Source organism: Equus asinus, chromosome 11 (genome assembly GCF_041296235.1).
Source record: "Equus asinus isolate D_3611 breed Donkey chromosome 11, EquAss-T2T_v2, whole genome shotgun sequence".
Taxonomy (NCBI): Eukaryota; Metazoa; Chordata; class Mammalia; order Perissodactyla; family Equidae; genus Equus; species Equus asinus.
The window spans coordinates 10,213,274-10,235,997 of NC_091800.1; the positions used below are offsets into that span (position 1 = coordinate 10,213,274).

The 22,724-nt window shown below is 34.7% G+C and overlaps 1 protein-coding gene across 8 annotated transcripts in view; it reads left to right on the plus strand.

Annotated features, from left to right (window-relative positions):
• Positions 1–22,724, plus strand: part of PAN3 (poly(A) specific ribonuclease subunit PAN3) — a 135,353-nt gene that overhangs the window by 9,826 nt on the left and 102,803 nt on the right. For all 8 annotated transcript variants that reach the window (XR_011506840.1, XR_006532479.2, XM_014843829.3 and 5 more), the window contains exons 2-4: positions 13,024–13,145; positions 13,940–14,006; positions 15,872–15,942. Coding sequence is in view for 6 of the 8 variants with exons in the window: in XM_014843829.3 (XP_014699315.2) it covers positions 13,024–13,145; positions 13,940–14,006; positions 15,872–15,942 (260 nt within the window). In the remaining 2 variants the exon portion in view is untranslated. The remainder of the gene's footprint in view (positions 1–13,023; positions 13,146–13,939; positions 14,007–15,871; positions 15,943–22,724) is intronic.

Sequence of the window (22,724 nt, forward strand, 5' to 3'; positions counted from 1 at the left end):
ATAGTAGCTTTACCAATTTACATTCCCACCAATAGTGTACGAGGGTTCCCTTTTCTCCACATCCTCTCCAACCCTTGTCATTTCATGTTGGTTTAACTTTCTTATTTTGCTAATTTGTTCCTAAACTTATTCTGTCTCTTAATATTGCTGTTGCTGAATCTGAATATATACTTGGTTGAAAGTATGAGATCAGGGGTGAAGAAAGACAAAATACAATGGTGCTTTTAAATTCCATAAGTGACATTTTATGGTTCTTAGTCTTTATAACAATATATCAGCTATGTCTGAGGAAGAGTTGTCTTGACAAAGATGGGACAGAGACTCTTCTCCCTACTCCTAACGCTTGGAAAAATTATCAAGGGAGCTTTTAAAGTGAAAATTTTAGCAGGTTCCTCTGATATGTATTATAAAAAGATTTCATGTATACAAGTAATGTCTGTGAAAAACTTAGACTATGGTAAACTTTTTTATTGAGTTATTGATAGGTTACAATCTTGTGAAATTTCAATTGTACATTAATGTTTGTCAGTTATGTTGTAGGTGCACCACTTCACCCTTTGTGCCCACCCCCCACCCCACCTTTCCCCTGGTATCCACTAAACTGTTCTTGATCCATAGTTTTAAATTCCTCATATGAGTGGAGTCATACACAGATTATCTTTCTCTTGCTGGCTTATTTCACTTAACATAATTCTCTCAAGGTCCATCCATGTTATTGCAAATGGAATGATTTTGTTCTGTTTTGCAGCTGAGTAGTATTCCATTGTATATATGTACCACATCTTCTTTATCCATTCGTCTGTTGATGGGCACTTAGGTTGCTTCCACGTCTTGGCTATTGTAAACAGTGCTGCAATAAACATTGGGGTGCACAGGACTTTTGGGATTGCTGACTTCAGGCTCTTTGGATAAATACCCAGTAGTGGGATGGCTGGATCGTATGGTAGTTCTATTTTTAGTTTTTTGAGGAATCTCCATACTATTTTCCATAGTGGCTGCACCAGTTTGCATTCCCACCAGCAGTGTATGAGGGTTCCTTTTTCTCCGCAACCTCTCCAACATTTGTTGCTATTAGTTTTAGATATTTTTGTCATTCTAACGGGTGTAAGGTGATATCTTAGTGTAGTTTTGATTTGCATTTCCCTGATGATCAGTGATGATGAGCATCTTTTCATGTGCCTATTGGCCATCAGTATATCTTCTTTGGAGAAATGTCTGTTCATGTCTCCAGCCCATTTTTTGGTTGGGTTGTTTGATGTTTTGTGGTTGAGTTGCGAGAGTTCTTTATATATTAAGGATATTAAGTAGACTATGGTAAACTTTTAGTTTAGTATAATTTGGACTAAAAGTGGAGATTCATTCATTCATTTAATTAACAAACATTTATTGAGCACAGACTCTGTGTCAGGTGCTGTTTTAGATTCTTGGGATACATTAGTGAACCCAATAAATAAAAGATCCCTTCCTTTGTGGATCTTACATTTTAATGGGTAGGTAGACAATATTTATAAACATAACCCCAATAATTTTATGGTATGTTAAAAGATGACAAGTATTGTTAAAAAAGCAAACAACTCTACTTCTTCTCAGTTTTCAATAAACCATAGGTTTGGATGATCTTAAACTGATATTTTGCACAAGGAGTAAGCTGGTTTTAGAAACATATTTTCTCTCTTCATTATTAAATTCTGAGTCACTTTACTGAGAAAACAATTAAGAACAGTAGACTTCAAAACATTTATTGCTTTATTGGCAGTTTTTGATTGTATAAAAACAATTATCTTGGCACAGATCCCAAACTAAAACTGTCTTTTATTGGACGACATTTTTTGGTAAGTAATCAGATAGATAGTACTAAATATTAAATAGCTTCACCCGAGAGCCCAATTTATTTAGTGTTTATGGTCAAGTTTGTAGCCAGTTCGTCTTCGAAGGCCTATGGTATTGGACTCCTCAGAGTCAGGTGTTTGCCAGTCTTGCACTGAAATTCCTTTCTCATTGAGGAGACTAAGTAATAATATATATCTTAAAACATTTTCAGCTCAAAACAGTGTACTGTATATACTTCAGTGTTAACAGTAGGATCTCAGCTGGGTACTTGTTAAGCTAATTGATCCATCTAAAATTGCGGTTTCAGGATTTTTTTGGTCTTGCTATAGGCATTGCTGTGGCTGTCTTGGTGCAAAGGTATGACGACTTCCATAAGGGTGAATTTGCCAGATAGACCTTGCAGTTTTTAAAACAATGTCAGCTTGTCTCTCTGGAGGTCTGATGTTTTATGCAGATGACTTAGTCTTTAGTAAATGATACAGTGTATGTACACTGGGCACTGACTAGAGAGCTTAATTTAATTATCAAACATTTATTGAACACTTCTGTGCCAGTCATCATACAGGTATTGGGGAATACAAAGATGCATGCTTCTGGCTATTTATGAATGCATAGCCTTGTAAAGGATTTTGAAATGTATAAAATTTGGCATAGTATGGTATGCTATAGATAGAAAATTATAAAAAAACTCTGTTCAGGGATATTTTGGAAGATTGTATGAAGAGGTGATATTTGAACTACTTTTTTTTTTTTAATGGTTGGTACCTGAACTATCATCTGTTGCCAGTCTTATATATCTTTTTTCTTCTCCCCGAAGCCCCCTAGTACATAGTTGTATATTGTAGTTGTGGTCCTTCTGGCTGTGCTCTGTGGGATGCTGCCTCAGCATGGCTTGATGAGGAGTGCCGCGTCCGTGCCCAGGATCCAAACCAGCAAAATCCTGGGCCACCGAAGCAGAGCCTGCGAACTTAACCACTCGGCCACGGGGCTGGCCCCCTGAACTACTTTTTGAACTTGTATGCAGCGTATGTGGTAGAAAAGAAGAGTGTCCTAGACAGATGAGAAAAAGGACACAGAGGTTTTGAGAGAAAGCATCATACATGATTTTGTTCTATAGTTATCTGATGTGGTTCAGAATAGGCTATATTGTGGAGAGTGGTACCAGATGGTAGATTGTGTGGCCACATTGTGAAGGCCCTGCTAGGCTGTCCTAAGTGAAGTGATAAGATCTGTGTCTTAAAAAGATAACTGTAATAGTTTATTTGGCTTTTAAGGATGGAAATTTGGAGTAGTCTTATAGTAATTGAAGGGAGAAATGCTAAGGACTTGATTTAGGCAAGTGGAAATTAAATATGGGGGCACATTTGAGAGAGACTTGGTGAACCAACCTCTTGGGGGGTTAGATGAGAGAGAGAAGGACTAAAGATAAAGGAGTTCTTAGTTTAAAAGTACTTGTCACACATCTGGTTGGAGACATTTAATAATAGTTACAGATGTGAATCTGTAGTTTAGGAATGACTGAGAGGAATGTATTGTAGTGATTTTTGGAGCCTTTGAAGTAAGACTGTTCTGGTTTCAAATCTCATCTCTGGCACTGCTACCAAAAGGGAGAAAAATGATATATATATTGAAGGACTGTTGAGATTGTGCATGTAATACAATACATGATGGCTGATACTGAGTACTTGAACTACATTGTTAACTCTTTGTGGAATTACCTCAATTAGGTTGTGGTTTAATGTTATGTTTTCTATATCTGTTGAGAATGAATATAAAAAGTGTTTCTAGAAATCTTCCTTTCAACTGTGTTGAAGATGCATGATATTCAATGCTTCATATATAAAAATCCTTGTAATAATTTCTCTGAAGAGTTTAGTAGTAGGAAGTGTTTTTGCTCGAAGAAATTGGTATTTGTTGTTTTACTAGGTGAGTATTTTTTAGATTTTCTTTTTTATCTTGGCTATTTAGAAACTTTTGAGCTTGATGTTCAACTGAAATGCTTTTCCTTAGCCTTTGTTTTTGGTTTAATATTTCCCATTTAATCTTTTATTTTTATTATATGGCTTTTTTTAAAAAATTTTTTTGGCTTAAACAACAAATGTAGTGTCTCATAGTTCTGCAGCCTAGAAGTCTGAGATCAAGGTTTTGGCTGGGTTGCTTTCTTCTAAGGGCTGTGAGATATAATCTCTTCTATGCCTCTCACCTGAGTTTCTGGTGGTTTGCCTGCAATTTTTGGCATTCCTTGGCTTGTAGGAGCATCACCCTGATCTCTGCTTTCATCTTCACATGATGTTCTCCCTATGTCTGTGTCTGCATCCAAATTTCCCCTTTTTATAAGGTCATTAAGTCATATTGGATTAAGGCTCACCCTAATGACCTCATCTTAACTAATCAGATTGCAATGACCCTATACCCAAATAAGATCACATTCTGAGGTACTCAGTGTTAGGACATCAACATATGAATTTTGGGAGGACACAGTTCGATTTATAACAGTTGTTGAGTGGGTAAACGAATGATTTAAAGCCGGACTGAGAAAGACAAGCACCATATGACTTCACTCGTATGTGGAAGATAAACACACGGACAAAGAGAACAACAGTTCAGTGGTTACCAGGGGAAGGGGGTTAGAGGGTGGGCATAGGGGGTGAAGGGGAGCACTTATATGGTGATGGACAAGAAATAATGTGTAACTGAAATTTCGCAGTGATGTAAACTATTATGAACTCAATAAAAAAATGATTTAATGCACATAAAATGCCTAATACATTTGACTTACAATTGGTGCTCTGTGCTACTAAGGACTCACTTCTCCCTCATTATCACCGATGTTGGTTAATGATGCTTTGGAGTTAGGTGGAGAATTTAAAATGTGGAATTGACCTTTTTATGGCTCTGCACAAAAACTTTATCACAGGACTGGAAATACAGTGTTTGTAGTCATTAATTACTGTTTTGTCATAGTTCCCTTGGACTTTTTTCTTAGCTTGTGAGCTTTTGAGGGAAGTACAGCCCTTCAAACAGACCAGTATGTCCTGCCCAGCCACATACTTTGAATTTGTCTTTTCTTCCACATGACTCCTGTGGGTTTTGTCACAGATGTGTAAAATGTTCCAAGCTACCTTTTTATGGTTTATATTAAAATTAAAAAACATGCGAAAAATTTCCCCATATGCATTCTATACAAAGAGCATATTAGCGTTTCATCAGAAATAGCAAGCTTACTTTCAAATAAATTTGTGAATGGATACAATGATAACCACAGAAAGTAACCATTAAGCACCTAATATCATCCAAGCATGCCAGTATTCTCACAGTAACCCTTGAAAGTAGATGTTTTCATTTCTATTTTACAGAGGAGGAAACTGAGTTTAGATTAAATATGCTGTCAATGGTCAATAATTGGCAACTGGCTGAAGCAGACCTCAGGGGCAATTGTATTTGCTTAAAGTCTGTGCTTCTACAATCCAGCAGAGAAAAGGATGGTTCTAGTGTCTGCTGAGTGGACCTGCATCCATTCCATTATTATCGAGCATCTCTGAGTCTCACTTTCCTCATCAGCAAAATGAAGACGGGAATACTGTTTGCATGGGGTTTTTTATAAAGATTGAAAGGGGAAAATATATTGTATCTTTTATCAACTTTTTAAAATATCTCCTTTCAAAAAGAGTTTAATTGTAAGTATTTATACAAATGTGCTAATAGATTTGGGAATACCACAATACCAAAAATATATAAGGAGTAGTACCAAATTTCAGTTTACAGATAATTTAGATGAGTAGAGTACAGATATATATATCTGTAATATATATATATATTAGTCAACTGAATAACATAGACAGTATCTTAAGAGGGAGAGGTTTTAACAGCTTGGAATAATTGGAGAATACATTCTAGAGGTGGGAAAAGAGGAAAATAACTTTCATGATTACAGATGAGACAGGATGCTAGGCACTTTGCATAGGGTACTCCACTTTAGCCCCTACCACAATCCTGTGTGTAAGATGGTATTGCCTTCTTTTTCAGATGAAGAAATGAAATTGGAGGGTTGTTTGCTCAAGGTAATACAACTAGTAAGTGCAAAAGGAGGATTAGAACTCAATGTCTAACTCCAAGTATTTTTTCTTTACCATCATGTCTGGGTCTTGAAGAACACAGAGCTGGGGGTGTATGTGTGTAGGAGTTGATGGCACTCCATATTGTAAAGTGTAGACTTTGAAAATACAGTGAGTATATAATTTTGTCTGGAGGAGAGAGTTCAATAATGTTATGATTGTTGTAAAGATCTTTTTATAGTAGATGTATACTTTTATTATTTTATGCTCTAGTCTTTGATCTTTTGGAAATACCTGTGTAAGGTATTCAATTTCTTCCCTGATGGATACCCAGTTGTCGTAAGTCCATTTATCGAATAATCCCTTTTTTCTCCATTGATTTTTAAAAATAGCTTTATTATAATACAATTTATATACTATAAAATTCATCCATTCTAAGTATACAATTCACTTATTTTTAGTAAATCTATAGAGTTGTGCTTCAAGATTTTTAAAAGAACTCTTAAGACTTTGTTTTGTTGTTTTTCGTAACTTTTCATTGAAGTTTACAGGGTAGATGGTATGATTCTCATTTTATAAGTGATGGTATAATCTCCATTTTATAAGCTCAAGACCTTGAGGCTAGTGTGTGGCAGAACTGAAACTCAAACCCACCCCTTTTAGGAAATATAAGAATGATAGGTTGAAAACGATCGTTGAGGGCTTTTTAATGTTAGACTTAAGAAGTTTGGATTTCATCCTTTGGCATAAGCATCGCCAGCATCTTGTCTGTGATGTTCTCCTTGGCAGAGGAAGACCACTCAGTATTTTCAGCTGGGCACTTTTTATAAAGTGTGTTCTATGGAACTCGAGTCCCTCAAGTTCCTCTATGTAGAAAGGGTTCCCTAGTCAAGAACATTTGGGAAGTATTCTTCTCCTTTTTGGGTAGTCACAGATCACACTGTATATGCAGGCTCTGAGAAGTTGTACAGTAAAGAAATGGGTTTAGTTTTTTTTTTCAGCATTTCTCAAATTTACTTGACTTCAGAATTCCCGTTGGGTAACATTGATCTATTGTGATGTGTTTTGAAAAGTAAACTCATTTCATCAAGAGGGGACAAGACTGAAGATGAAGGAGAATGTTTATGTAGTTAAGCTGTGGGATTGGGTTGGGTTTTTTTTTTTTGATAATTATCATGCACATTTTATGTGATAATAATTGCAGGCTATCTGCTGACAGATGTAGAATTTCTGATTCTTTAGATACTGTAAGATCCTTTGTTTCAAAGTTTGAATGTCTAATGATCATTTTAAAACTGAAGGCTTGAAATTTCATCTTTTTTTTTCTTTTGTGAGGAAGATTGTCCCTGAGCTAATGTCTCTTACCAGTCTTTCTCTTTTTGCTTGAGGAAGATCGTCCCTGAGCTAACATCTGTGCCAGTCTTCCTCTACTTTGTGTATGGGACACCGCCACAGCATGGCCTGATGAGCAGTGTGTCTGTCTGTGCCCAGGATCCGGGCCTGCGAACCCTGGGCCACCGAAGAAGAGCACGTGAACTGAACCACTACCATCAGGCCATCCCCTGAAATTTCATCTTTTGATTCATAATTCCCTCTCTTAAAAATTGAAAGGCAGTTTAGTGCAATAGAGAGCTTGCTTTTATATCCCAGTTCTATCACTTACTAGCTTTGTGACTTTGGGCAAGCTATCTAATCTCTCTGAATCACAGTTTGCCTAACAGCAAAATAAGAGGAATGTCAACCTTACCACAGTTGTCATTTGAACTAATTGAGATTCATATCTACACAGTGATTGTTCAGTTGATTATTATTACATAGAGATATAATAGTTATAATAATAGAGATGGTAATAGCGCTTTCATAGAAATAATATGCCTTACTTAAAGTGGATTGTAAATTATTGTTCCATAGAGATAGTGTCAAGCTTACTTAAAGTGGATTGCAAAAATAAGGGGTTGAAGGAGTAAAAAGTTCTTGATTATCTAGTCTTGGTAGTTAAAGTCTCTAACGTGCTTATGTAATTTAAACTTAAAAGTACTCTACATGCCTTTTCTCTTTGAAGGTTGGGTGAAGTAAGTAGGACGTATGTTTGCTCTTAGTAACTTAAAAAACTAAATATCTTCATGACCTATATAGAATGAAATAATGTATCATAGGTTAGTGATTTTTCTAACTACTCTTGAAGTATCTGTTCCCGTTTCCTTCCTTCCAAAACTGTAACTTTCCAAAACAAGAAAACTCAAGGGTGAGTAGGTGTGTGAAAAGTTTTTTTTCTCTCCACTTTATTAGAGGTATTATTGACATAGAAAATATGTAAGTCCAAGGTGTACAGTGTGATGATTTGATACACACATATATTGCAAAATGATTACCACAGTAAGGTTAGTTAATACCTCCATCCCTTCATTTAATTACTATTTTTTGTGTGATGATAACTTTTAAGATCTGCTCTCTTAACAACTTTCAAGTATATAATATGGTGGTGTTAATTATACTCACCAATGCTGTACGTTAGATCCCAGAACTTATTCATCTTATAGCTGGAAGTTTGTACCCTTTGACCAACATCTCCCCATTTCTCCCACCCACTAGCCCCTGGCAACCACTTTTCTACTCTCTATTTCTTTGAGTTCAACTTTTTTAGATTCCACCTATAAGTGACAAGATGCAGTATTTGTCTTTGTCTGACTTATTTCACTTAGCATAGTGTCCTCAAGGTCTATCAATGTAGCCTAAAATGACAGGATTTCCTTCTTTTTTATGGCTAGATAATATTCCATTGTATAGATGTATCCCATTTTCTTTATCCAGTCATCTGTCAGTAGCCACTTAGGATGTTTCCATGTCTTGGCTGTTATGAATAATGGTGCAGTGAACATGGGGGTGCAGATACCTGTTAGAGAGAGTGATTTCATTTCCTTTGGCTATATACCCAGAAGCAGGATAGCTGAATCATATGGTAATTGTATTTTTAATTTTTTGAGGGACCTCCATACTGTTGTCCATAGTGACTACACAAGTTTACATTCCCACTGGCAATGCACGACGATTCCCTTTTCTCCACAGCCTCCCCAATACTTGTTGTGTGTCTTTTTGATAATAGCCATTATAACAAGTGTGAGGTGATATCTCATTGTGGTTTTAATTTGCGTTTCCCTGATGATTTGTGATGTTGAGCATCTTTTCATGTACCTGTTGGCCATTTGTATGTCTTCTTTGGAAAAATATGTATTCAAGCCCTTTGCTCATTTTTTAATCAGATTGTGTTTTTTGGGTTTTTTTTCTTTTTGCTACTGAGTTGTATGAGTTCCTTATATATTTTGGATATTAACCTCTTATCAGATAGATGGTCTGTAGATATTTTCTGCTGTTCCATAGGTTGCCTTTTTATTGTGATGATTGTTTCCTTTGCTGTGCAGGTGCTTTTTAGTTTGATGTAGCCCCTCACTTTTGTTTATTTTTGCTATTGTTGCTTGCGCTTTTGGTATCATATCCAAAATATTGTTGCCAAGACAAATGTCAAGGAGCTTTGTCCCAGTGTTTTCTTCTAGTTGTTTTACGGTTTCAGGTCTTTGTCTGGACTGTTAATTAAAAAAGTAAATTAACCCTTAATTACTGGCCATATTCAGCATTCCCCCATCCCTTTTTTTTTTTTGGTTAATCCTGATCAGATATTCTTTTGTTAGGGAGCATAACGTTTCTCCTGTCAAAGTTGTGCATCCTAGAGGAATATAAACCAACTTTAGTACAGTGAAAAACACTACCAGAAGTTTGGTAATGTTATTAGGACAAATTCTATTTCTTAAAGATAAAATATTATTAAAGAATGGGACGTTTTAAGATTGTTTTATTGTCCTCCGACAGCTGTTTTGTATTTATTTTACAAACATTTTGTTATGCTTATGTGCTTATTTATAGTCCAGTGAATCTACTTTAAAATTGAGTAAGATAAGACATTGACCATAGATATTTGAATTCTGGCATGTTCAATAATAGTTCTATTGTATTAGCTTGTATAAAATATGAAGAAAAGTGGATTTAAAATTTTTTAAAAATTTGAAATAAAAAAGGTATATTAGAAAATAACTTGACTCTGGAATTGTACTCTATTTTTGAAAACCATTTCATTCTACTAGGAAAAGATAGTAGATGCCATTAAGGGTTTTGGTGGAATGGGAGGAGAAACTTCTCCCCTTAGGAATTTCTCTGTTGTCATCATTATTATGAAAATAACTACATAATACAAAAGTCACAAGAGAAAAGACTAACTTCTCCCATTTAATCAACCGGATAACACATTTTGTTATGTTTATTCATTCTTCCAGTCTGTATGTGTACAGTGTAACTTAACAGAGATGTGTTCTGAGAAACGCGTCATTAGATGGTTTCGTCATTGTGAGAACATGTACTGAGGGAACAAAATTTGCCATCCTAGAATGTGTCTCTTTAACATGAGGATTATTTTAAGCTGATTATTTTTAAGAAACAAAAGACTCAGGAAGTTTTTCTTGTTACCTCCCCCTTAACTGTCTAAATGAATTCAGATTAAAAATCCTGTCTCAGGGACTGGCTCCATGGCATTGTGGTTGAGTTCAGCATGCTCCGCTTTGGTGGCCCAGGTTCATGGGTTCAGATCCCAGGCATGAACCTACATCACCTGTCAGCCATGCTGTGGCAGTGACCCACATATAAAGCGGAGGAAGATTGGCATGGATGTTAGCTCAGGGTAATCTCCCTTAAGCAAAAAAAGAGGAAGATTGGCAACAGATGTTAGTTCAGGGCTAATCTTTCTCAGCAAAAAAAACCACCCCAAAACAAAAAAAACCTATCTCAGGAAGTGAGCTGTCAACTTAGCATAACATAAACTAGGTGGCAGACAGGGAGGAACCTAGAAAAGCCCGTTCATTTGGGTCCCCTCTGTGGCCTTCTGCTTCTGTGTGACTAAAAATTTGTTTCCCAAACGTTTGTTTGCTCCTTTTCACCTTCTTGTGAATTGCCTTCCTTCCCTTTGAAGTCCCTGACTCGTCCCACTCCCAGCATCTTCTTTTGATTTAGCTGAGGATGGTATTTAAGGTGAGGGCTTTAGCAATTTTGGCGAGTTGTTTCGTTTTCCTGGGTTTCTTCCATGTATACATATTATTAAACTTTTGTTTTTCTCTTGTTTATCTGTCTCACGTCAATTTAATTCTTAGACCAGCCAGAAGAACCTAGAAGAGTAGAGGAGAATTTCTTCCTCCCTTATAGTACTAACCCAAACCAATAGCCTACTACATACCTAGGCTATATGGTATTAATCTTATGGGACCACCGTTGTATACGTGGTTTGTCATTGACTGAAACATTGTTATGCAGCACATTAGTGTACATGTAAGCACACGAAATTATCATCATAATATAAATAAAAATGCGTTCCCTTTTCACTTCACATTGTGAATAGTTCCATCATTTAGTCTTTATCTTCATTTTCTACAGCCTTTTATTATGGAAAATTTTAAACTTTAATAAAAGTAGAGAGGAGAGTATAATAATCCCCTGTCATTCAGCTTCAACAGTAATCAACTTTTTGCCAGTCTTATTTTGTCTGTCTCTCCTCCCAGTTTTTGTTGTGATGTGTTAGAGTATTAAATAAATCCCAGGCTTTAATTACCCTGATTTTTAATTATTTTATAGTATTCTTTCAATGCATGCGTTAGAATTTGCTTAATCATTCTTCTGTTGTTGGGCATTTCACATTGTTTCTAATTTTTTGTTATTAAAATGATACTTTTAATACTTGTGTATAAATGAACATAATGATGAACATCTTAAGTTATAAATCTTTAGGTGTTTTTGATTTTCTTCAGCCACATCTGAAATTGTAATCACTAATTCAGAAGATATGAACCATTAGAAATAATCTTTTTGTAATTATAAAAGTAATACATTTAATTGTGGACATTTTGAGAATTAGATTTTAAAAATAGATAATAAAAATTACCTCAGATTGCTTTCTAAGGAATTCCTATAGTCTATTTGTGTTGCTATAACAAAATACCATGGTCTGAGTGGCTCATAAACAACAGAAATGTATTTCTCACACTTCCGGGGGTTGGGAAGTCCAAGATCATGGTGCTGGCAGATTTCGCGTGGTGATTGTTGAGGACTTACTTCCTGGTTCATAGATGGGCACTTTCTTGCTGTGTCCTCACATTTTGAGAGGGGCTAGGGATCTCTATAGGGTCTCTTTTATTAGAACACTAATCTCATTCATGAGAGCTCCACTCTCATGGCCTAAGCACCTCCCAAAGCCTCTACTTCCTAATCCCATCGTCTTTGGGGATTAGTATTTCAACATATAAATTTTTGGGGAATATAAACATGCAGATCATAGCATCCTACATCCAACTATCAGCGTTTTTTAAGTTTACTTTTTAGTTGGGGTTGGGAAGGGTTTCAGTGAGTCTCAGAGGCTCTGTCTGGAAGAGGGCAATCCTACTTGCAGCTTAGCTGATTTGTAAAGCATAAGGCTTTGTACTTAACTGGTAGCTCAGAAAATAGCATTCCAATTACCAGGAAGTAGCATCTGAAACATGCTGTCCATTCCTTTGTTGATATATGATGGATTGTCATCCTAGTTACAATCATTCTGTGTTAGCCTACCCTAAAATCAACAGATAGCTTGTCTGTATTCCTGAACTCAATCCCCTTGCTACCTCTGCAGAATTGTTTTTACTGAATTATAGTTAGTGTGGGACTGCTGGTCTGTTTTGTAAGATGAGTCCTGAGAAACTTGCCTCTCTTTACCATATGAAGATTCACAGGAGAAACTGCTGTGTTTTATATTTTACTGTCATTTTGCAAAGTTAGAGAAAAAAAACTTGGTGAGAAAACTGGAAATGCAAGTGTGGTTTGTTTCTTTGTGTTGTGCTTGGTGGGTCTTAGGTAACTAATGCAAAATACTATCTGTGTGGAAAAAAATTCAGTCAACTTGAGCTTTGTTCAACAGCTTTTTAGAGCTGAGCCAGTATTTATTTGGTCTTGCCTTTTGTCATGAACGGGTAACAGAGATTTGAGACTAAAACTTATTTAGGAACACAAAAACTACATCAGTGTTTTGCTTTTAAGTAATTTAAATACTTGAATTTTCCTTCTCTTTTAGTTCCTGGAATAGATGGAGGTGCTTTAACTGATACAAGTCTCACAGATTCCTATTTCAGCACCAGCTTTATTGGAGTCAATGGATTTGGAAGCCCTGTAGAAACAAAGTATCCCTTGGTGCAGGTATGGTTAGTCTGAATTTATATGGCACTAAACAGTAAAGTTTATTCCTGGGGTGGGGGACAACTAGAGTGTTTATTTATTCCTAAATTTGTTGAGCAGGGGGTGGGATTTTAGGAGATGATGAGGTGGGTGGTATATAGATAAGCCATGTCCCGTAGGGTTGGATTCAGGGTGAGGCTTCAAGGGTGGGGTCGGGGGTGGGATGACAGTGGAGTATTTAGAGGGTAGTTAGAAAGAGACTAGTTTCACTCCTCTGTGTGTTTTGTGGGTATGGTGTAAAGGCCTTTCACAATGGAGAGACTATGGAATATGTTAAGAAAGTATGGGACGTGTTTAGAGAGCAGAGAATAGCCTAATTTTATAGAATCTATAAGGAGTATAAAGGACAGTATGTGTTGGGAGAGGTTATTAGAGAGCAAGTATTGCCTTTACGTATAGTCAATTCACATCCTCTCGGATAGATGTTGGAATTTTTATTCTGTGGACAAAGAAATCTAGTTACTTATTTTGCCCAGGCTAATAAGTCATAGAAGTGCAATTCAAAATAGGTCTGCAACTTTGGTTTTAAATACATGACTAGTGAGTAAAATTTTCATTTGATGTGTTAGAGTATTTGGAAGTTTTTGCATAGATTATTGTAACTCAAGCAGCAACATTTATAGGAAGATTAGAGTGTCAGTAATGTGAAAGATGGGTTGGAGAGGAATAAGCAAAGATGGTCAATCTTAACTTAATTGGTTGAATATTCTTAATTCTGTATTTCTCAGTGATTTTATATATGTATTATTTTTCAGAGAATGACTAATAGTAGCAGTTCCCCAAGCCTTCTAAATGACAGTGCCAAGCCATATGCAGGCCACGGTAAGACTTGGTCCCTTTTTCTCTTTTATATATATATTTTTGACTCTAAAAACAATATATCCATTGTAGAAAGTTTGAAAATTATAGATAGGTATAAGGAAGAGAATAAAAATGATCTATTATCTTCACACTCAGAGATAACTAAGATTTTGGTTATATATATACACATACACACATATATACATAATAAGTATATACATAATAATAAAGATGGCATTAAATATAGTTTTAAATTATGAGTGTTGTTCCTTATAAATTGAATTCTGTTGTTTATTTTCATAATTTACTTAACTATTTTTGTTTCTATTCTTTTTTTTTTTAAGAACTGTAACACTCCAATACTTGACTATATAAGTCTCTGTTCATATTTTGAGTTATTTCTTTTGGAAACATTCTTAGACATGGAATTATTGTTTCAGAAATTATAGACATTCTTAAGGCTTTTGATATAGAATTGCCAGATATCTTTCTGTATCCTATTTTTAAAATAAATGTTCAAGAATGGTTTTTAAAGAATATGTAACAATTGAGTGTTGATACTCTGCTTCAGTAAAGTGTTAACAATTATTAATAATGATGAGAATAAGAATTTGCATGTTGATTATTTCCTGTGATAGCCATTTTGTGTGTGTGTGTGTGTATCAGATCTCTTTCACTATTTGGAAATTTCAACCTTTGTTTCTTTTGCTATAGAAAAAAATAGCAACATTTTAATATTGAATAAAATTATTAGAAACTAATTGGTAGCATTGTAATATTTTTAGCATTCTCATAGAGTTTATGTGCTGACTTTTAACTGCTATGAAAGGTAGCATAAAGGGTGAATGATATTACCTATTTTTAAATGCCTTGAATGTATAAATTACATAAAAATACATTATGTCTTACTATTTTATTAGCTTCTTTCTCTTTCGTATTACTTGTATTAAATTAATGTTAATTCTAATGAAGAACTAGATTATCAAAATCCAGGCAGAAGAAGCCAGAGAAATTAGGCAGCTATCTATCTGTACTGCATTATGAAGAGATTTGTTTCCTTTAAATGAGAACATTTACTGTATTTTTTAAGATTTCACAGATAATTTAATCAGAAGCATAAGATTAAAGCTTAAAATTGAAGATAAACTATTTCAGTGTATATCGTGCATACCTTTTGAAAAACTCTTCTGATTTGTTAGGTGAGAAACAGTTTAGAGATAGACCTTCATTTATAACTTCTGGAGTAATAGAACTTTGAACCTATAAATCTTTGAAATTTGTGTTTGTTTTGAAATGTTTAATATTTCCATCTTTAAAAACTTAATTTACCTTATCTTTTTAGTAAGAATATCAAATATCTAGCAATAAACTTAAAAATCTGGAATATTCTGAGAGTTGATGGCTTTAAGGCCTTGCCTCTGGGTTAAAATCGAAGTCTGGTCCCGGTGTGTGGTTGACTGCGCTTCCTCCCCAGCTCCCCCTTTTATTTTTCTCATGGTTTAGTCTCAAGAACACAAACATTCACTACATTCACTACAGGTAGACTGACTTTCTTTATCTACAGACTCCTAATAATGTGGTTAAGAGTCGTCTTTGCCTTTTTTCTCTATTTGATTTTTCTTTGAGTTCTAAGCAAGCAGATGCATCCTAATCCATATAGCTTCTGAATAAATAGGTACTGAGTATTGGCTGAATGAAGTGTTCTCCAATTTGTGTTTCATTCACTCAAAATATTTGAACATCCACTGTATGCAAGACGTTGAGTTTAACTACTATTATGGTATATGATTTTTATTACTGTTATAAGCATTGTCAAGTTAAACGTTTATTAGATTTGTGGGTTACCTGAGTTGTCTCTGTGGAAACTTACGTAACTTACCTTCCAGATGCTCTAACTTCACCTGCTTCATCCTTGTTTAATGACTTTGGTGCCCTCAACATCTCTCAGAGAAGAAAGGTAGGTGAAGTTGAACTTACGTGAAACTAAATAGAATGTAGAGGTGACATTGGTGTGTTACCTACATAATGGTCAATATTCTCTCAAGTGAAGGGAGGGCTTTTTATGGACTGTAATGTTTTTCTTGCCTTTTGTTTACCCTTTTCCTTGTTATATATTATATCTAGAATTTCATTTGATCTCTGTGCATGGAATAGAGACATTTTATTTGAAGGGGTGAAATCCTTCTGCTTATTCTTGCTCATTTTCTTTATCTTAATGTGTTCTTTTTTTAAGATAACATCTAATTTAATGTTGTAGTTGCTGTTAATGTGACCCATTGTAGGCATGTTAATCATGTTTTAACTTTATTTTGTGTCTAAATTTCAAAGAGATCTCCCCAAATTTGAACTCCTCATTACAAGGCAAACTTAAAATCTTTAACTTTTCATAATTGGTCCAATTGTTTGAAAACAATTTAAAATCTTCTCTTATTAGAAATTTAATTAATTTTGTTTGGAATTGAGCTTGGTAGACCATGCATAGATTTTGAAATATTTTATAGGGACTGATTTTGTGACAAGTAGAAATGAAAACTTTATTATAGTTTGATGCCTTTGAGTCTTAACGAGAATCATTGTGTTAATAGTAATAATAATCTAAAGAAGGTGGTATTTTTGGTTAGGTTCAGTTGCAGCTAAGGATGTTCAGGAGGTTGTAAATCTTGGTGGAAATTACTATAAAGTTATAACTAATTCAATTTCCTAAGTAATGGAAGAAAGACCCAAAAGAAAAGAATGTTAGAATATTAATTTTAGAAAACTGATATAAACTTACGATTAGTTTAGAAAGTATCTGATTGAGGGTAGTATAAAATGAATTTCAAAGAGACTAGATGTTTTCAAGACAAAAAAATTTATGGCGTCAGGTATAAATAACACCAAAACCTCATATACCTAAATCCCCATTTTGAAACATAGATGAGAACAAGGAAGTAATTAATTACAAAATGCTTTTAAGCAACTAGAATTGATTGATTAAAATGTATGGGTTTATTTTATAGACTTTCTTATAGGCTCTCACCAAGAACACGTTTATTTTTGCTTTACATACTAGTCTCATAAATTGGAATACGTGGTTTCTAAATCCATATAGTAGAAGTGGAATAGCGTTGGACACAAGCAGACTCATTGGCAGTAGTGAGAAGTGACAATAGACAAAGCCTGTCAATATGGAAGGGAACAGTAAAATGCTGAAAAGCACGTACAACCTAGAAATCAAGTTATCTGGAGCTATGTGGTATAGGGGGAAAGTGAAAAGCCCTTAAGTAGTCTTAGGGGGTCCCCTTATGCCTTTTTATATCCTTAAAGTAATAATCAGTTACCCATGATAAGTAACATTTCTGATGTATAAGTAGAAAGTAAAACTAGAATGGCAAATAAATACTTAAAAGTATTCTAATATGAGAGTTTGGTGGAATGCATTTTAAAGTTGAAATATATGGCTTAGAGCTACTGATACTTATTTTTGAGAAAATGGCAAAAATCCCTGGAGATTGGAAAAAGGAAGATATAGTGCCCATTCTTTTAAAATTTATTTTAGTAAATAAAAATAATAAAAAGAAATATTACTACAAATATGACCTCAATATTTGGAGAAATATTAGAATATATCCTAATGGAAGCTGATTATAGTGAAATGAGTACTTTGCGGTGATTTTTGAGGTGCTTGATTTCTAGCTTTGTGACCTTGGGCCAACTTTCTAGTCTGTAATCTTCACATCTGTGAAATGATCAGCATAGCCTGGATAATTGCCATAGTGTAAACTCAATGTCTGTCTAAACTGAAAGGACCAGTGTGTCAGTCTCTACTTAGAAATTCAGGGTTTACAGTGTGTCTTTGAAGGGCCATATTTTCTTGCCATTTACATTTAAAATTACATGTAGGGATGTAGAGATTTTTTCCAATAGTGGGCTATATGGTTAGCAATCTGTGTGAGTACAAGTTGCATGTATTTTTAAATTGTTAATGGTTGAGTTGAGAAGGTTTAAAATCTCTTCGTATTGGAAATACTCTTGGCATAAGAGTATTGCATGCTACACATTGTGAATTAAAGGTATATGGAGACTTTATCTATTTTTCTCTTGTTGTAGTAATTCATAATGTCTGTTTAATGATGTAATTTTAGTGGAAGTAACTCTAACTTATGTAAATATTTAATTATAATTCCAGGTTGATCTAAGCAGGCTATCCTGATTACTCAATGATATTTATTTCATAATGGTATCAGAGAACAAGTAGTTAGGCCATACTACTGTTTCATAGCTAGTTAGGTAAATCATTTTCTGAAAATCTCAGTTGGACCAATCCCTGGGCCAGATATGCTGCTTTTTGCCTGTCTGGTATGTGAATTATTGGGATCAGATCAGTCAGTCAGGTGTTTTTACTGTAGGCAGTCTAACTGTCTTCTATGTGGAAAATTAAAAAAGAATGGACTGATGTTTTTCTTGCTTTCCTCAAATCTAATTGTAGAGGGAATACATGAACCTACTAGAGAACATTTACCCAGCAGCATATTAACTAGTGCCAATTTAAATATCTGATGATTGTGAAGTAGCAGAGAATTCTCTAGATTCAGAAAAGTGAATGGAGAAAAGATGTTTTGAGTTGACATTTTTGAATATGGAGAAACAGATAGTAAGCAGAAAGTGTTGCTTGATTACAACTAGAGAGTTAGGATCTTCAGTAAATTTTTTAATTCTCTTCTTTCTATCATAAATAAGCTGAGAAACTACAGCTGAGGTCCTTGTATCTATAGGGACTTACTGAAATGAAATGTGGGATGTGAAAAACAGTCCAAGGAGGTTCACAGCCATTCGACTGGGTTGATTTATTGTTGTTAGTTATGTGAAAAACTTCCTGAAGAGTTGTATACTGAAAATATATGCCTTAGAGCACTACCACTCATGGAGTATCAAGGGACCAGTGCTAGTCCATGAATTATTTGTTAACCTGTCTGTAGGGAGGTAAGTTAAAACATTGAAAGTAAATGTTTAGAAACTCGTTTAACAATTTGATAATACTGCAGCATCCAAATATGTGATCATTTTTCTAGTAATTTATTTTTATTTTACAAAAGTATAGGGCCATGATGTATAGGAAATTTTTTAAAAAGTGATCTTCCATAATTGATGTTTGAGAAGCACTGATTTTTTTCTTTATTTTCCACATTAGGAATACCTAATTTTATACTTAGAAAAACTAGCCATTATTTGAAAATGTGTATAATTACTGTTGGCCAAGGGTGGTGGTGGAAGAAGTTGAATTATGGCTATATACTCTGTGGGAGAGTTAAGTCCCCCCAAACACTAGAGATGGAGTTTTGTTGAAAATGGGAATTAATATATTAGAGATTAATACATGAGGAAACCTTAACAGCAAGAAAGATAAGGTTGAGAACTGGTATGACAGAAAAAGACTTGAGAGTCACTGTGAATCACGAATGTGATCTAGACAGCAGTAAAATTCTCCTTAAATCCTTTGGGAACAAAGTATCTTTGTAACAAAGTTAGTTGTTGAAATACAGATATTCATAAATGAAGTGATTCAGTCCTATGATATCTTGCTAGCTATTCTTCTAACCTGTGAGTTTTTATGCAGGGCAACCACAGATGATTGAGACAAATCTTAGGCAAAGTGAGAAGCCTTTGAAATTTGCGTCTGACATTCTTGGCTTCCCCTTTTATATCTTTCTTGGCCCTTCTTTGCCCTTTTTTTTTTGTCATCTAGTCATTTTCCTATTCAGCTTTCCCTCCTCTCCCCATTAAAGCAAAAAATGCTCTGGTGCCTGTCTTTTACATTTCTTGTTTTAGTTGTACTTTAGTGTGGTGTTTCAGTCAATATGCAGCTTTACTTGGGCATTTGCATTTTATTTCTAATAATGGGATAACAGATTTTCACTGTTACAAAAAATTGTAAACTTTTTAGGTTTTAATAACGAGTATAATTCTTTGGACTTAGGGGATAAAGATTTCTGAAGTATCATGTTTATTTCTTCTGTTCGTGATTTTATAGCTCTTTGTTAGGATGAGGGACATGAGATCAAAAAGGGCTGCCTTAGCTGCTGATAGCTTATTTGTGAGGAGACGTAGGTGGTGGAGGCCCGGTTCTGGATTGTTCTGCTTCAGGTGGAAGTTCACTAATAGTACTTTCTCTGCTTCCTTCCCTGTTTGATCTCAGTTTGGAACCTCCTCCCCACTGTTCTCTATCTTAAGAGCATCTGTCCTTCTTTCTGCCATCTCTACTACAAAATTTACTGATGATATGTACTGTATGTTTTTTGATTAATTTCGCATTTGAATTTTTTTTTTGGTAGCATTTCTGTTCTAATGTCTTTGAAAGATAACTTTTACATTATTTCTACTCCAGGGAACTAAACAGGGAATAAAAGGGAAATAAAAGGAGAGTATTTGTGGTAGAGTTCTTTTATAGAGAAAACTAAAGTAAATTTGGAGAAACTAATAGGATTATCGCATAGACAATCTGGAATGTAAGCCTTCCCTAATCCTTTTGATGGTTAGGCTCATTTTGGAACATCAAACCAAGTATTGATCTCAGGAAAAATAAAAGATGAGAAAATCGAGAAAATATTGAAAAATAACTGAAATCTTAATGGAAATCACAGTCTGAAACTTCACCTGTAAAACCATTGTTTTTAAATTTTTGATTTATGTTCTCAGGCATTGTTTTACTTAGTATTTAGGTTTCTAGGTCAGCCATATTAGTCTCTTTTACCCGTTTAAGTATTGTGCGGTAATGTTTCTATGGAGAATCATGTTTGAATTCCAAATTAATATGCTCAGAGTTCTTCTTTTATTGGAATCGACTAAACTTTCATTCACCTCCACTTGCCAAGCTGTGGGATTGTGCACTATCCCAGTTTAAGCCAGATGTAGGTGAGGTTTTAGGTTTCGAGATATGTATGAGTGGGTCCTTTGCAGAAACTAGTAGTGTTGTTGGAGTCCAAGTTCCCATAGGCACATGAGCACCCATGGTTCCTCTTTGTAGCTTGCTCAGAGACTCTTGATGAGTTTTTATTTCTCATAAAGAACAAACAGTGGGAACAGTAATAACCTAGTAGTATTAAATAATGGTTAAGGTTTTAGGGTTTGGAGTTGGATGCCAGGCAATCTGAATTGAGTATCTATTTCTTCACTGATTATCTTTGTGTCTTTAAGCTTAGTTCAACCTTTCTGTTTCTTCATTCACAAAATGAGAATAATAATACTTAGTACCTACTATGTAGAGTTGTTTGTGAAGACTAAATGAGATACATTTCCTGGCACACAAGTGCCGAATAAATCATAGCTGTTAATTGGTAGCAATACATGGTGTTCACCAAACCTTTCTAGCCTTGTTTGGGAGTTGTTAACTATTATTAAATAAATAAATATCTGTTGCTACTCACTCTGGATCAAGCTGTATTGGAATTGCCCACTGGAAAAGCAGTTCTCCAGTAGTTACTCTGAGGGTGTCCATCTTTTCTCTGAGGTGTTCAGGCCTCTCCTCCCCCAACATTAATTTTTTGCTTCTTCCCCACATAGCTGTTAGCTTCTCACACATCCTTCAGATTTGGTAAAAATTCATCTGGAGTTTTCTCATAATGTAGTGGCAGACAGAAACTTGGTTTTATTTATATTGACAGTGATTTTCTGTGTTTGTTCCAGGTAATATGGAAAATTGAAATAATTCTTTTATAAATTGTGTTGTATATTTTATTATATCATTTAATTGCTCCAACAATTCTTTGAGAAACTGTGTTTTTTCCATTTTTTGGATTGTGAAATGGAAGTTTTGAGAGATCAAGTAATTTACCTAGAATAATATAGATAACATTTATTTACATTTTAGAGAAGAAAATCTCTCTAGGGCAATATGAGAGGGTGAGATGACTGAGTCTTTTATAAGGTGAAAAACAGAGAGGTAGTGGAGAGGCCACTGGTAATATGCAGAGGAGGAGATAGAACATTGATTTGACCTTACGCCTGCTGCTTTTTCCATTTATGTGATTATCTCAGCGTAAATTTCTATAAACAATTTCTAGGGCAAGAATACACAAACTTCTGGTAATTGACAGATTCCTTTTTAGAAATGCTGCACAAATTTATATTCCTACTCGTAGGTGCTGGTTTTTCTGCAACTAGAAACCTCTGCAACCTTGAAAACACTGAGATGTAAAAATCTTGCGTATCTTTGTCATTCTATAGGCAAAATCCCCCCTCATTGTTTAAATTTGATTACTGGTGCTGTTGAACTTCTCTTTTATGTTTATTGGCCCTTGACATTTTTTTCATGTCCTTTGCTCATTTTTCTGTTGGGTTATCCTTTCTGAGTTCATTGTAAGCTCTTTGTGTATGTTTTAGAGATTTAAGTATCTTCTATCAGATGTTTCAATCTCTTCCTCCCATTTTGTTTTTGGTATTGAATTTCACAAGTAATTTGTACCATCAGCTTTGAAACGTCATACTTACTCTGCTTGTCTTTTATTAAGCACATTAAAAAAGAAAAAAATATTAAGCTCATTTTTGTTAAAATAGCATGGTAATTCCCTATCTGATGAGTTAGTGACTTTAAATTGAAAAGACTGTCATTGTTTTTATGTAATTTGAATCCACTATCATTTTTATTGCTAAAATGGTATAGTTTAGCAGTACAACTTATTAGTTATAAGTTTTCTTAACTATTAGATTATCTGATTGGCTTCTTTACACTCTACTCTAAAAACACTTATTACTATAGTAGTA